Source organism: Oryctolagus cuniculus, chromosome 4 (assembly GCF_964237555.1).
Source record: "Oryctolagus cuniculus chromosome 4, mOryCun1.1, whole genome shotgun sequence".
NCBI classification, from domain to species: domain Eukaryota; kingdom Metazoa; phylum Chordata; class Mammalia; order Lagomorpha; family Leporidae; genus Oryctolagus; species Oryctolagus cuniculus.
Window position 1 is genome coordinate 7,197,209 of NC_091435.1, and position 16,289 is coordinate 7,213,497.

The 16,289-nt window shown below is 51.6% G+C and overlaps 1 protein-coding gene across 2 annotated transcripts in view; it reads left to right on the top strand.

The window, feature by feature from the left end:
- The window catches only part of KCNJ6 (potassium inwardly rectifying channel subfamily J member 6), a 260,723-nt gene that overhangs the window by 80,386 nt on the left and 164,048 nt on the right, over positions 1–16,289 (top strand). For both annotated transcript variants that reach the window (XM_008274882.4, XM_070073153.1), the window contains exon 2: positions 4,324–4,375. In XM_008274882.4, coding sequence (XP_008273104.1) covers positions 4,351–4,375 — 25 coding nt within the window. In that variant the 5' untranslated portion in view covers positions 4,324–4,350. The remainder of the gene's footprint in view (positions 1–4,323; positions 4,376–16,289) is intronic.

Consider the following 16,289-nt stretch of genomic DNA (forward strand, 5'->3'; position numbering starts at 1 on the left):
AGCCATCCCGTAGAATGACTAAACCACTTACACAAAACCTATGTGCTGGTTCCCACCATAAGCTAAGCTATGGATGAGTCAGTCTGAGAGAGCTACACTTGGGGTTTCACGGCACCCCTCCCACCTCGGTGTCAGAAGACTTTCCTTCGACTCCAGGAAGGACAAGAAGGCTGGGGCCGGCAGGACCGGCCTTCTCCAGGACAAATAGGACTCTAATGTCCACCAGGGCTGCAAGGACCACCCACCGGTTAGACGGGCTCCAAACCGTGGCAGGATCCTGGGGTGGCAGAGGTAAGGCGGTGACACCCACAGGGTGGACAGAGTTGGTACAGGGTTTTAAAGGTGCAGGGCTGCGGTCTGGGTGCTTGTTTTTGGAGGGGGTCTCACTGCTCTGGCCTTCAGAGGAAAGGCCGACCTAACGAGGCCATTGATTCAGAGTGAGGACTGATGGATTCGGAGCCACGAGGTAAAGGAAGACTAGGTCATAGGCCACAGTACAAGGCGAGAGTGTGCGGAGCTGGGCTGCAAGGTGATGGGGAGCGGAGGGCAGAGCAAACCAGGAGGGACGAGGCTCCTGCAAGTCAAGGCTGAATTCCACGGTTTTCCTGCCGTGGAGCTGCTGAGTTGTCGGTGACACCGCTTCTGTGACAGCTCCTCTTTGCCTGCCTTATTTGTCTCTGCTGCGTGATTCTCTTAGCTTCTCTACTGGCCTGTGCCATGCTGTTTTTCAGCATCTCAGTATAAACCGTGCAGCAGACTAAATGTCATAGCACACGGGTCGCTAGGTCACAGTCCCTTAGCACCTCTGTTCTCAAGGGTCAGGTGGTGTCCTGATTGCATTGCTGTGAAGACAGGACTTGTGGAAATCAAGAATACTCGTGAGGTACAGAGTTGTTTGTTGCCATCAGTAAAAGCCCGCCCTCCACAGGCCGGCGCCGTGGCTCACTAGGCTAATCCTCCGCCTGTGGCACCAGCACACCGGGTTCTAGTCCTGGTCGGGGCGCCGGATTCTGTCCCGGTTGCTCCTCTTCCAGTCCACCTCTCTGCTGTGGCCCAGGAAGGCAGTGGAGGATGGCCCAGGTCCTTGGGCCCTGCACCTGCATGGGAGACCAGGAGGAAGCACCTGGCTCCTGGCTTCAGATCGGCGCAGCGCCAGCCATGGGGGCCATTTGGGGGGTGAACCAACGGAAGGAAGACCTTTCTCTCTGTCTCTCTCTCTGTCTCCCACTGTCTAACTCTGCCTGTCAAAAAATTAAAAAAGCCCACCCTCCTAGTTTGAGAGTAGCGTCACGAGCAGGTGGACATGGTTTGCTCCACTGTCCTACAGTGCCCACCTGGTGACAGCTCAGACGCAAGCAGCTGGGCTAGGGCCATGGGGAGGCACAGATGCCACCTGGGCTTCTGGGAGCTCAGAATGCTGGTGGTAGGAAAGCTGGAACACTACAACACATAGGAGTAAACAAGGCGGCACTCCTATGAGGAGTCACTGCGGTTGTTCAGAGGAAAAATGACAGTATAAAATAACAAGGTACTATTTCTTTGGTTTTTTTTATTTGACAGGTAGAGTTAGACAGTGAGAGAGAGAGACAGAGAGAAAGGTCTTCCTTCCATTGGTTCACTCCCCAAATGACTGCTACGGCCGGCGCTGCGCCGATCCGAAGCCAGGAGCCAGGTGCTTTCTTCTGGTCTCCCATGAGGATGCAGGAGCCCAAGCACTTGGGCCATCCTCCACTGCCCTCCCAGGCCACAGCAGAGAGCTGGACTGGAAGAGGAGCAGCTGGGACTAGAACCCGGCATCCATATGGGATGCCAGCGCCACAGGCAGAGGATTAACCAAGTGAGCCACAGTGCCGGCCCCAAGGTACTGCTTCTTAAAAGATTTATTTATTTGTTTGAAAGGCAGAGTGACAGAGAGAGAGGGAGAGACAGAGAAAGAGAGGGATCTTCCATCTACTGGTTCACTCCCCAAATGGCTCCAATGACCAGGGCCGGGCCAGGCTGAAGCCAGGAGCCTGGGACTCCATTTGGGTTGCCCATGTGAGTGGAAAAGGCCCAAATACTTGCGCCATCCTCTGCTGCTTTTCCAGGCGCATTAGCAGGGAGCTGGATCAGAAACAGAGGCGCTGGGACTTGAACTGACGCTCGTATGGGATGCCGGCATTGCAGGTGGTGGCTCAGCCCGCTGCACCACAGCGCCAGCCCTTTTGATCTATCAGTTGGTCAAATATTAGGGGTGAGAAGTGTAGGGTGGGAGTGTAGTATTAATGTCATGCATAATGCAAAGAAAGAAACACTTTTAAACTATGCCAAATGCAGCCTTTAGGGGGCACTATTGGGTGATCCATGTCAACATTTTTGATACTTGTATGGTTTGACCAAGTCACGTCTAACCTTAGGCTTTGTCCTCAGTAACGGGACAAGTGCACAAAGATGTGCGTTCAAGGATGCTGATCATGGTATTTAATAAAACAGTGAAAGCTGCAAATAAATCCACTGGGATCTGGTTGTGACTCATGACGAACACCATGTGGTCACTGAAAGTGAGGGCATGATTTCATTCTTTACTGACACAATAAAGGTGTATGATACGGCGTTAAGCGAAAAAGTGCCTTACAACATTGTGTGGATAGTATAGACATTTATGTTCATAAAAACGGGCTCATATTTCCATGGCTGTAAATATTCACAGATATAGAAATGGGTTTAGAAAGTAAGTTTTCACCACTCAAGGGGCTTCCATAGCCTAGACAGCTCATAGCAAGAGTCTCGGGTGATTGCTGACATCATAAATAAGAGTGCCAATTGTTAAATCAACAACGGGAGTCACTGGGTTCATGCTCCCCACGCAGGATCTCTGTCCTTAATATGTTTAACTATGAAACTCAAAAACAACACTACTAGTCGAACAATACCCTATACCTGGTTCGGTTGTGTGAGTGCAACCTGTTGAAATCCCTGCTTAGTATACACTAAGTTGATCTTCAGTATATGAAGGTAATTAAAAATGAAACGTGATGAAGGGCGGGATGGGAGAGGGAGTGGGTGAGGGGAGGGCCACGGGAGGGAGGGAAGTCGGGGGGGGGGAAGCCACAACAATACAAAAGATGCATTTTATATTCTACTTAAAACTATTGGTTGAACTCTGTAATTAATACACAGTTACTCTTAGGTGTTTAATTAATGCTATAACTAGTACTCAAATAGTATTTTATACTTTGTGTTTCAGTGTGGGTGCAAAATGTGGAAATCTTTACTTAACATACGCTAAATTGATCTTCTGTATATAAAGATAATTGAAAATTAATCATGATGTGAAGGGGAAGAGGAGAGGGAGTGGAGAGGGGAGCGTTGTGGGTGGGAGGGAAGATACAGGGGGGTGGTCCATAAGCTGTACTTTGGAAATTTATGCTCATTAAATAAAAAAAAAAGAAAGAAAGTAAGTTTTCACCAAAGTGTACCAGTGATTTCTTCTAGGGGTTAGCATTATGAACAGACCATGCTTTTATGTTTCTAATTTGTTAAAATATTTACTGAAGTTTTTAAATAATGTGCACATGTTGGTTTCATGGTCAGAAAAAACAAGGCTGAAAAAAAGTGAAACAATAGTGACCAACATTTCAGAAACCTGACATCATAGAAATTCAAAGAAGCTAAAGAAACCCAAAGTGAAGAGGATCTTCTCAGTAGAGATATTATCCTTAATAGCCCTAACTCAATTTCTCTGTGTATCATTCCAGCTCTCAGACTCCGTGGGCTATAACCTATTTCCCACTTAAAGCGTGTTTTCAGTCCAGAATAGATAAAGTTATAAACCCACCAAAAGTGAAAACCTTCATAAGACTTCAAGAACCCAAGAAAGTAAGATAAAGAGAGATGTATAAAACCCATTCAGTTTTCTGGGAAAAGGAAATCAAATGAGTGCAAAAATACCAGCTCCAAAAATACCAAAAAGCTTCAACTAGGGCAAATAGCAAGAGAGCTGGCATATGGATGTCAAAAATCCAGTGTCAAAGAGGTTTTGAAAATTGGTCATGTGTCACCAATTATATATATCTGCGATCACTGGGACAGGCACACATTTCCAAGAGCAATGGAAGGGTTTTCATGCTCTAAAAATCTCTTTGCAGTCATCAGTTGATAATATAACTGTAACACGAGATTTTCCTTATTCATTTAATCACTGACGTTCAAGTTCTGACCTAAAAAAAAAAAAAAAAAAAAAAAAAAAAAAAAAAACACACGAGGGAGGGAAGGATGGCTGTAGCCTATTCATTCTAAGACAAGTTCTGTAAGTAATTGTCTTGTCTTTTCCTCTACCCCCAGGAAAAGCACAAAGAGAAACATACAGCAATGGCCAAGTTGACAGAATCCATGAGTGAGTAACCTGCAATTTATTACTTATTTTTGTTTTGATGGAAAAACACCAAATTGTGCAAAATCACATCTCCTTATAATTATCTGAGTTGCCCCTTTTTGCTTGTGCGTTGGCCAAGGTCTGTTTAACGAAGGATACTGCATGGTGTTGAGGTTATTTTATGCATTATTCAGAATTTGTCTTATGTGGCGTCAAATCCTATGCTAAAACTGTTTTCTCAAAGTTTGGAGCTGATGAATCCAAATGGATCTTATTTGTAGCAACACAGCGAGGGCTGGGGCCCACATCGTTTCTATCTGAACTTTAGGGGGTTTAGGATAAGTCGGGCTTTCTGTGTGGATGTCCCATGAGCCAGATGATCTAAAAGGAGAAAAGAATGATGATCTATTGTTAAACCTTCCAGGTGTAGTCGGGAAATTTCAAACAGAACTATTAAAAAATGAGTGCTTGAGATATAAGGAGCTTGTGATCAGATTTACGTTCTGAATCAGTGTTATAATGCTCTAAGCCCTTAAGCTAAATAAACAGGACGCACAATGCATTTTTAATAGGAAAGGGGATTTAATTATACTAAATCCTCCTACAAATGAGAAATGCAATTTCCTCTGTTGACGGTTGAATATGAAAGACTGCACAGACAAGGACTAAACAGACAATGCAGATCGCTCCCTTGGACTGTCCACACTGCTCCTGGTGCTGGATTTCACGGGTACAGTTATGGGAGGTTTGCAAATGCTGACTTCTTCGTTATCATCAGGGCTGTGAACACCTTATTGAACTTGGTCTGTGGAATTAACCATTCATCATGCCGACATGTAACTGTATGCGTTCCCCCTCCTCCTGTCAAATCGGGAGACTACTGAATTCAAGCATCTCTCCGTAAAGTCAATGGACCTTTTTCCTCAGTACTTTTCCCTCCCCAAGTTCTATGCGTTGCATTCCTTTAATTCCTAAACTCAAACCTCTGTAATTTCACGCAAGTCCTGACTGCATGCTGACCTCACCCAGCACAGTGGCTCACAGGGAGTAGATAAGGGAATAGATAAAAACAACCCCCTTCGGTACTCACACTGCTCTCTCCTGTCGTGTTCTGTACCATCTCCTACCCTGCTCTCTGCTCCGTCTTGCTTTTCCACGTCTAGTTTTGGTGGCTGAAATACGTTCAGAGGATTTACCGCTTGCTTGGAGAAACCCAAAACTGCTTCTCAGAGAATGAACGTATCTCAAAGCCAAGGGAGGTGCTCTCCCCAGACATGGGGGAAATAGTGAGGTGACCAGTGCACTGACAAAGGAGGCTGTGTCGCGAACACACGGAGCAGAACTATGGACAGCGCCGGCTGATCTCTGCTCCGCAGAAACGCCCCGTCTCGTTCTAGCCTCTGTGTCTACAGTCATGAGTCCAAATGGCCCACGGGTTCCCTGGGTGACAGATCAGTGGCTTGGAGTCTAGCATCCTTCCCAGTGAACTGAGTCTTTAGTGGAGCAGCAAACGAAACCAGGTAGTGTTGCACACAACCTGTGAGTCTAACAGTTCTTTAAAAAAATGATTTATTTATTTATTTGAAAGGCAGAGTTGCAGAGAGAGAGGTCTTCCATCCACTGGTTCATTCCCCAGCTGGGCACAACGGCCGGAGCTGTGCCAGTCCGAAGCCAGGAGCCTGGAGCTTCTTCTGGGTCTTGCACGCAGGTGCTGAGTAGCTCTCCTCCTTTCACCCTAAGAGTCCAGCTGCTGCTGCTGGCTAAGCAAACCGCTGAATGGGGACCAGGTACCCCCTTCACCTTCTAGGACAAGGACGAGGCGTAGTTGTGTCCATTGTGAGACGGTAATCGACCACCTCAGAAAAATCAATGCAGTCACTTTCTTAAAAGCAAGCAAGACCTTGAGAGATGTTTATCTGCTTGATTAAAAGCAACTTTATTTAATACATTAAAGACACTTTTAAAATATGAGAATACTGCAAAACATTCATGGAAGATGGAATTAAAAGATTACTTCAATGCAAATAAATTGTGAGATCCACACATATAAGGAGTCGTCTTGAAGCTCAAGAAAACGTGCATTATGAACAAACTGTGTGGATTTCCAGAGTTTTCATACCAAAATAAACTTGCATGTCAATTCCATTTTTCCATGAACTTGTTGAAATTGCCTTGGAGTTTCTTTGTCCCATTGTTGGAAGGAGGGGGAGTAGGATAAGGAAAGGAAAACTGTAGAGAAAAGAAGAAAAACATGTGGAAGAAGAGATAGAGAAAGAGCAAAAGCACGAATAAGAAAAATGGGAAAAATAGACCTGGAAAAGGACTCAGAGAATCACAAGGGGCAGGGGAAGATGGGTAAGGACAGGCAGTGTTGCCAACAGAGGAAGATTCCACCAAGTCTAAAGATGAACAAGCAGCATGTTAGACGGGAGCCCCCCAGGACTTGCAGCCTTTCAGGGGCCATCCATCTCTTTATACTGCCCTTTGAAATGTTAATCTCTGTTTGCATCTTCGGCGTGGATATTTTCATACTTAGGCCACTGGAAGCCCTGGTCCTGGTGGGGCGGCCAGAAAACCTACCGTGGAGGGCCAGCGCCGCGGCTCACTAGGCTAATCCTCTGCCTGCGGCGCCAGCACACCGGGTTCTAGTCCCGGTCGGGGTACCGGATTCTGTCCCGGTTGCCCCTCTTCCAGGCCAGCCCTCTGCTGTGGCCCGGGAGTGCAGTGGAGGTTGGCTCAAGTGCTTGGGCCCTGCACCCACATGGGAGACCAGGGGAAGCACCTGGCTCCTGGCTTCAGATCAGCGCAGTGCGCCGGCCGCGGCAGCCATTGGAGGGTGAACCAACGGCAAAAGGAAGACCTTTCTCTCTGTCTCTTTCTCTCTCTTTCACTGTCCACTCTGCCTGTCAAAAATAAAATAAAATAAATAAATACATACATACATACATACCGTGGAGGGAGTCACTCTGTGTGTGCCTGTCAGCAGCCAGTACTCCCCCGCCTGACGACTGACTGAAAGCCCGGCCCCAGCGGAGGCTCCCTGCCCTGTCCATAAATAGGCATTTGTGTCATCAGGGGTGACGCTGGAGCAGGCTCTGTCCCAGGCTCTGGGATCTAATCAGATGGTGACAAGTTGGAACCATCCACTGGTGTGCAAACAGCCCGGGGGTTCTGGAACCATGGTCCCCACAGAGTACCTTTGCAGACTGTACTTTCATAAATGTCGTAGGTAATTTGCTTCAAGGTCATTGCTTGCTGCCATATCACTCCCACCCCCACCTCTTGGAAACAAAACCTACAGAGCTCAGCAGGTCTCAGCACACAGTTCCATTGATACTGGGCATTGCAAGTCGGGTATCCGGCCCTGGGTATGGTGATCAGGTTTCCAGGGTGGAGCAGGTTGGGGGATCTGGCACCAGCCTTTTCTCCATGATAACAGGTCCCTTTCTCAACCCTACCCCGCATCTCATGTTCTGCTAATGTCCCGAACCTCATACTCTGCCCCAGCCACGAGAAAGCTGAGCGAGCCTCATGGCATCGGTAGGGGGGAACCGCCAGGGCTGCGCGCAGTCCCCTCTGCACTGTGGCCAGCAGACTTAGCTCCTCTTCCCGTTGTGCCGGTCTCCATGGAGCACACGCGCCCCAGGCTTCCCTGAAGCCAGCCGCAGCGTCTTGGCAGTGAATGCGTCTTCTGTGGTCACCTGACCAGGCGTGCACCCAGGATGCGCCCCCCCTGCATGGTGCACGCTGACATCACAGCACACCCCACCTGCATGGCAGTGAGAAGGCTTCCCCAGCTGCGTTTTTAAACAGTGTCAGAGCTGCAGCTTTAGTCTGCGTAGCTGAGGGTCTGAGCCCCGTGCAGCCAGGGAAAGCCAAGTAGCTGCCTTCAAGGAGCCAGGGACCTGCTCTGTGTGGCCTCTCTGCTTTAAAACACAGGGAATTCCTCCTACGATTAAAGAAACAGCTCAAACTTAGCACAGATATGAAATTGTTGTGTCAAAATGAGGAGAGAGAACCAATTATAATCACTGCACATTAAATTAGCTCTATTAAAGCAAAGTGGTTTTTAATCATTTATTCACTCTTGTATGGAGTGCCTATTATAACTCCAGCACAGTGTGAGGGTGGAAAGAGCAGGAGACAGAGGCCCTGCCTGCACCGCTGTGCAGTGTCTGGGCGGCCGGGGACAGGGGAGAGACTGTTGAGCCCCGGGGAACGGGCTCCTGCAGCAGCCGCTGAGCAGTCACCGCAGCGTTCAGTGTGTGTCCCTGGGTGCAGACGGCCCCCCGAGGCCAGCGGGGTTCTGCCAGGCAGCTGATGTGAATGTGCGTGCCGGGGCACAGGGTTGGGGGCACAGCCTGGGGAGGACAGGGGTGAAGAAAAGCAAAGCAAGGATGGTGGATGAGGGGGAGCCAGAGGGTCCAATCCTACAAGGACTGTGAGCAGCTGGGGGCGAGGGGGCAGCGCGTGTGGTTTTTAAGCAGACAGGTGTTTTCCAGAAATCTGCCTACTGCATCGGGGTGCACTGCAGGCTGGGGAAAGGTGGCGGGAAGAAGCCAGGAGCTGGAACAGCAGACGAGCCGAGAGACTCTGGGGCCGCTCGAGGGAGGACCTGAAACACACTCGAGAGGAAGTGACCGTGGGATATGGTAGAGGAAGAGGAAGGACCTGAAGATGGAAGCTGCCCATGCTCTGAGCTTCGGACAGGGGCCTGGCCAATGCCTCCAGCCCCTGGTGCAGCAAATGCAGGTGGAGGAGGAGAGAGTTAAGGAGCTCCGTGATGGGCTCAGGCTTTAATGTACTGGCTTTAGGATCTGTACGTGGGCGGTACTGACTTCGCTGATTTGCGGCCGGTTTTGGTGCACAGTCAGCATGACTCAGCGAAAGGATGCTCCGCGCTCCGGGGTCCACATGGGGCAGGGATGGGCTCATCAGCACCGTGAAGCCAGCCATGCTGCAGTCACAGAAGTGGCTGTGGGGCTCAGCACTGCTCTCACATACACAGGTATATGCACACCACTTCTCACTGCCCTGGGCCGCTTGTGCACACTGGTCAGCCCTGCCTTGGGCACCCTGGAATCACCCGGCGTGGTGGGTGGAGGCTGTGGCGTATTGACACAGTGTCTTGCAGTTGCACACAGAGTGACACAGTTCGCTTCTCTGATTGCATCAGCCAAAGAAATCAAGTCTGTCTTGCAGTGTGGAGAGGCATGGCTCCACCCTCTGTGGGGAAGGAGGATGGCGGTCACTCAAGGACAGAGAACTGGACTGCACGCTGCCCGAGAGGCAGCCCCAGGCCAGGGAGACAAGCCAGTCACCAGCAGTGCTAGGGCCACTTGTCGCCCTGGGGCAGGGCCTTGGAGGGAGGGGCCGGCACTGGAACCACAGCCCCCTGCCCCAGCTGGTGGACGCTGGAGCCACACAGAAATGTGGTCGCTGCAGGAGACTCCTCCAGAGGCCAAGAACGGGGAGGGAAATGCCTTGCTCCTAGGCTAATCCTCCGCCTTGCGGCGCCAGCACACCAGGTTCTAGTCCCGGTCAGGGCGCCGGATTCTGTCCTGGTTGCCCCTCTTCCAGGCCAGCTCTCTGCTGTGGCCAGGGAGTGCAGTGGAGGATGGCCCAGGTGCTTGGGCCCTGCACCCCATGGGAGACCAGGAGAAGCACCTGGCTCCTGGCTTCGGATCAGCGTGGTGCACCGGCTGCAGCGCACCGGCCACGGTGGCCACTGAAGGGTGAACCAATGGCAAAAGGAAGACCTTTCTCTCTGTCTCTCTCTCTCACTGTCCACTCTGTCAAAAAAAAAAAAAGATTTATTTATTTGAAAGGGAGAGAGAGAGAGAGATCTGAATATCTTTCAGCCACTGACTCACCCAATGACTGCAATAGCCAGGGCTGGGCCAGGCTCATCCCAGAGCTTCATCCAGGCCTCCCATGTGGGTGCAGGGGCCCAAACACTTGAGTCATCCTCCCCAGCTTTCCCAGGTGCATTAGCAGGGATCTGCATTGGAAGTGGAGCGTCCAGAACTCAAACCAGCACCCATAAGGAATGCCAGCATGGCAGGCAGTGGCTTAACCCTGTGTGCCACAGCGCCAGTCTCAGTTGTCAGATTTCTAGATCTGAGTCCTGTGGTCTTAGGGCTCCTGACAATGGGAGAACTGAAGAACAATTCCCTTTTATACTCAAGCCACAGGGGTCTGTCCTGCTTGCTGGGGTCCTGTAAGCTAATTCCCTGACCCAACCAGGAGAAAATGCCCCCATCCTCTCAGATACACTGGGTGGCCAGGGCTTGGAGGACACTGGGCTGCTTCTCAGAGGGTGGAGTGATTCTTTGTATGGCGTCCTGAGGGCACGACATGAAGATTAATCCCCTAGGGACCCGGGTGCCAGCAGGTCCACCAGCACACCCTGACCGCTGTCTCTCAGTTTCACGTGCACCCACGTTGTAGTGATGTCACCTCAAAGCCAACTTGAATGGGGGTGCAGCTGCCCGCCCCTGGCTCCTCAGGTCTCAATCACACTCTGAGCACCGTCGCTTCCTTCCTGGTCGTTATCTACGTGAGCTGCACAGTGAGAGCATTGCAAAGCCACCACTGGGGCAGTGTGACCCTTTAGAAGGCAGGCCCGGGTCCTCGCTGCCAGGGCCCCATCTCCCTCAGCTCTCCATGGCAGCATGAGGTCTCCCTTCCCCTGCTGCGTGGCCCTTCTGCCTCCTGTCTTTCCTCTTTCCAGAGTCTGTCTTGTTCGCCTCCCTCCTCTGGGGTAGGCATGTGTCATGACTGCATCGCCCCAAGGTTCTCTGGATAGTCCCCCTCCTTTGTGGCAGGAGTGCAGCCCTGGGACTATGAGCTGCTGACTCAGGTGAGCTACAGGCCTGGGTGCCTGTGCAGGTGAACTGACACAGGTGCCAGCATGGGCACAGGTTTTGATTTGAAAGCACAGGTACCTTACCTTATCTGTGCTTCTGGAATGGGTTGAACGCCCAAGGCAGGTTCTCCCATTCTCCCAGGACTAAAATAAATATAAATAAAGCTAAATAAATAAATATAAATAAAGCTAAATAGTAATCTGCCACAATTCCCACCTGCTCACTGGCCTAGCTTCCCTGCTGTGCCTTCTTTTCTGGGTCGTTGCAGGAACTGGGGAGGGAAGTTCGGAAATGCTAAATGGGGCAGAGGAAGCACCAGTTATTCTTGGTCACCTGAATGCAGTCCCCAAGCATTGTGTCAGCTCAGGCCCCGAACTGGGGAGAAAAGCATCCCTTGGTAAAAAGCAAGTGAGCCAGTGTCTTCCCTGCGTAGGCCCCTCTGCAAAGCGGCTCATGTTTCTTTTTCTTTCCTAAGGATCTATTTATTTATTTATTTGAAAGGCAGAGTTACAGAGAGGGAGAGGCAAAGAGAGAGAGAGAGAAAGCTCTTCTATCCACTGGTTCACTCCCCAAATGGCCACAATGGCTGGAGCTGGGCCAATCCAAAGGCAGGAGCCTGGAGCTTCTTCTGAGTCTCCCAGGTGGGTGTAGGGGCCCAAGACCGTGAGCCGTCTTGCACTGCTTTTCCCAGGTGCATTAGCAGGGAGCTGGATTGGAAGTGGAGCAGCCAGGAGTCAAGGCAGTGCCTATAGGAGATGCCGGTGCTGCAGGCAGCTACTTCACCCGCTGCACCACAGCGCTGGCCCCAAGCTGCACATTTCTCACTAGACCCACACGTGTTCCTACAGGAAACCAGCTTTCAAATTGATAGATAGTGGCTTCCTGGTTGAAACTGATTCAGTTGGAATCAGCGTCCCTGGCCTGGAGGCCGATGTGGCCTAAGTGGACAAAAACCTCCACACAGGTGAATGCCCGGGCTGCGTCTCCATGCCGGCGGGCATCCTGCCCGTCCTGGTCACCTTGTCTTCTCGCCTCTAGATATGTCAGATTGGACACATTCTTGCTTCTCTGGTTTCCATGCTCTGCGGTCTCCTGCTGAGGGCCTTCCCCCTAATGGCCAGCTCCAAATGAGGATGCAGCAGCCTCCCTTGTCATGTCCACAACTCTCACGTGGTTCCAGGGCTCTGCTGATAGAAGCATCCAGGGATGCACAGAGCAGCAAAACCAGTGAGTCCCTTTCAGCCTCATCACACCTGATGTTCATTCAAGTCACTCTTGATCTTCCTTCAAACGCCTTTCCCTTCCTTCGGCCATCCCTAGGGGGTCATGTTGCACCTCCCTTGGGATACATTGGCCCGTGAGAAGCTAGCCTTTCTGACCCCCCACCCCCACCCTCTGGCACTAGGAAGATCTCCATCCATTGACCTCTGGGGGTTGGGCAACACTGAGAAGGCCTCTGGATCCTAGGATGCCTGACAGCGCCCTTGACCTTAGCCCACTCGGTGCCCCAGGTGGGGCAGTCAGGTGTTTCAGGCTTTGCTACGTTTGCCCTGGGGAGCAAGGTTGTGCTCAGGGGGAGAGGCTGAGAATCACTGGTACAGGTGAAAGTCGGAAGAAGGAAGGAGGAGCAGGCACAGTCATTTACAGCCAGGGCGGAGCTGGGTGTCGCTCCCAGACGCTCCCCCAGGCCTGCGGTTTCCACGGTCAACCCCAGCGCGGCTGCCCACGCCTCACTGGGGAATGGTCACCCCAAGCCACTCCTGGGGGCTCTCAGGAGCGGCTGTTTGCTGAGCTGCCTGCCTGCAGAGACAACCAAGCTGTCAGTGCGTCTGTTTCATTGACAGTGCCATTGGGGTTCTCAAAGAGTACATGGTTTTTCCAAGGTGACAGCATTCAAGAGGAGAGTGGGAAATCCCTCAGCCTTGGGGACCGGTGGAGCCAGGAGAGCAGCACGTGGGCGGGTGGAGGAGGCGGCTCCAGAAGCCGGCACCAGTGCCATGCTTTCCAAGTCAGCACTTTTAGGACCTCCATGACTTCACCGATAGCCCTTGAAATCACTGTCACTCATTCTGCCGTCGGTTTCTGAGCCATCAGTCCTTTAGAGTCCAGCCCTGGGGCAGCCTCATCCCCTCCAGCCTCCTTCACCTCTTCCACCTGCCCCATCTCCAGGGCACCGAGGTCACAGGCAAGGCTCTCCATGGCACACTTGGCTGCAGTGCCCTCCTCTGTCATCCGGGGTCACAAGGACTTTGATCGTCTGATTTTCCAGTCCCTTTAGGGAAGTGGTTGCGGGCAAGGCCACTGCTCGTGAGATGAACCATACTGTCACCCAGCTTGGCAAACCCAGGCAGCAGTCCCAGCCAGGCAGCCGCCAGCTCCCACCCCCTCGGCTTCTCTGGCTCTATCCCCTCTCCCCTGCACCCACAGCCCCCTGCACAAGCTGTGCTTCCAGCCCCTCAGCCCTCTTTCCCAGCCAATGGATGGGTGGGTGGGGGCACCCAGGGGACACCAGGAGCCCCAGCTTCTGCCCCTGATCCGAGTGAAGACCCAGCTCCCGCAGGGAACGGGAGACACGCCCACTCCCACTTGCCTTTGCTCCAGCCCAGAGGAGAAAAGTAAACAAACACATTTTTAAACTCTGTTGCCGCACACTTCCTCCAAGCCTTCCCTGCCTCCCACCGCCTTTTCTCCCTCCTCCCACAAGCTGCCACCTGGCTCAGAGCGCCTGCTCCACCTCCCACCACCTGCCACTGAGCCCAGGATCCTCCCTGCCCTCCTCCCTCCGCTCCATCCCTCCCCCTCCTCACCACAGGTTCCCCCCCCACCCAGGCAAGACAGAACAAGGAAGCAGAGGTCTTCTGCTGGGGTGGCCCAGCCGGGCCAGGCCTGGGACTGGCATTCGCGGGGCCAGGCTTTTCTCTGCGCCCTCCGAGAGCAGAGCGAGAGGAATTGTAAACTCAGGCGAGATTCCCCGAGCCACATCCATGGGAAAGGAAGGTGGTGCAAACAGATGGCCAGCGCCCAGCAGAAGAGCACGCAGCCGGGGTGGGAAGCAAGGAGTGCACTCAGGTGTGGGTGTGCGGGGAGCAGCCAAGCTCACTGAATTCCGAAGGCTCAAACTCCCCAGACAGCAGCAACAGGGGCAGGGCCGGAGCCTTTCAGGGCGCAGCCCAGGGGCGTTGTCCCACGCTGGGGAAACACCTGGGTGCCGACACCTGGTTAGAGGAATTGGCATTTTACAGGGTGCAGCCCTATTGGCCTCATGTTCTACCCCACCCCACGGGAAAAAAAATCCCATCTCTTTGGGGAATTTTCATCAGTAGTCTGTCACCCTCTTGTTCCCTTGTCCAGGGCTGCTTCTGCCGCCACCCACCCACCCACCTCCCAGCCCTGCCCTTCCCTGCAATGATGTCTGTGAGCTAGAACAGCCCAGGAGCCACCTGTTGTCTGGGGAGGGAAAGCAGGCAGGGGGTGAACCCTGGCTCTGCAGGTGCTGAGGCAGGTGGAACTCAGGCGAGACCGTCACCTGCTTGAATGGCTGTGCTCAGAGGAAAACGCCACGGGGACACCCTGCAGTGACAACTTGGCTGTTGCGTTTCTGCGCGGCTGTGATCTTTCTCACAAGATGTTACATTTCAAGCTCAGAGCAGAGGGCTCTTGGTGTTTACATATGATACAGAATTGCTTCGCTGCCCAGAATTGGATACAATATGCAAACATCCCTGACAGCCATGGAGGGCAGGGTCCTCATCCCTCGAGGCACATTAGCGTGGTCTTAAGATGCAGACAGGGCTGGGTCTCACTGCTACCCAGCTATCTCCCACCTGCGAGGCTGCAGGTAAATCACTTAACCCGTCTTCTCGGAGTTTGAAGCTGAGTGTAACAACTCCCCGGCAGGGTTTTGATAATACACACAAGGTTAATGGCTATGTGCAGGTGAGCTAATATGTGTATTTATGTATATAACAATGTAGAAGTAATGGCATTTGGGCATGTATATGTGTGTGTATAAACTAGTAGGTACATTGAAAGCTAACGCACAACACTGAATGTGTATTTATATATTGAATGCTAACGTATAATGCACAGAAGCTATTTAACATAGCAACTTCCCACAACAAGTACTCAAAACAGAAGTAAAGACAAAACAAAAGGAACCATTTTCTCCGTACCACGTGTTACTTACTACTCTCAAGTCCACTACCAGAATAGTCATATTGTCAACTTTTGTCACTGCTGACTATACTCACTGCCTTAGAGACCCAAGGGTTGTAGCATGGCTGTACCATTTTAACAGTTGGCATTAGGTACTAAACAATCATGGTTTGACTCATTTCTATGACTTTGGGGATTTTGCTTTGTGGCGCTTGTTACCTAAAATTCATTCTGACAATGCTGCCCCTTCCACTGGAATGTTCATCACTGCCCCAAGTCTACCTGTGGGTGTCATTGTTAGCAACCAGCGATCTTTTCAATATGTACACACTTCCTGCCCAGTGCCAGACACTCCTCTGGGACAGGTGGGAGGATTGAGGGTGTTGACTTCCTGAACTCAGGTGGCCAGCTCCAGAACTAAGAGAGATAAGGCACACTGGTGATTTCTTGAAGCCAAGAAATCAATTTGAAGCCAAACCCAAAGCCAGCAGTATTTCTCCACTGGTTGCTGGGGATGTTTGTCCTAGTTGGTACGTACTTGGTTGGCATGCTTGTTCCCATCCTCAGCTACGTCGAAGGACCCAGTGAACGGTGGGCTGTGACTCTTAAGTAATCCCCTTACAAAATCATCGTCTCCTTTGTGTTGCTGAGCCCCTGTACCCAGAGACAATCCCCAGGGCCCCTTTGCTGCCACACAACCCTCTGTAAGACAATGGGGGGGGGGGGGGGAGAGGGAGAGAGGGAGAGAGAGATCTAGATCCAGAACAGCAGCAACACCCAGGATCCCCTCTCCCTGTGCATGTGCCTCTTTGTCTTTCCTTAGCTTTGTAGAAGAACAGCTTGGAAGCATCTCAGATTGTCCCTTAGGGTCCTCTCTCCATTCTCTCCAGTCGGATTTGTAAATGTTTCTT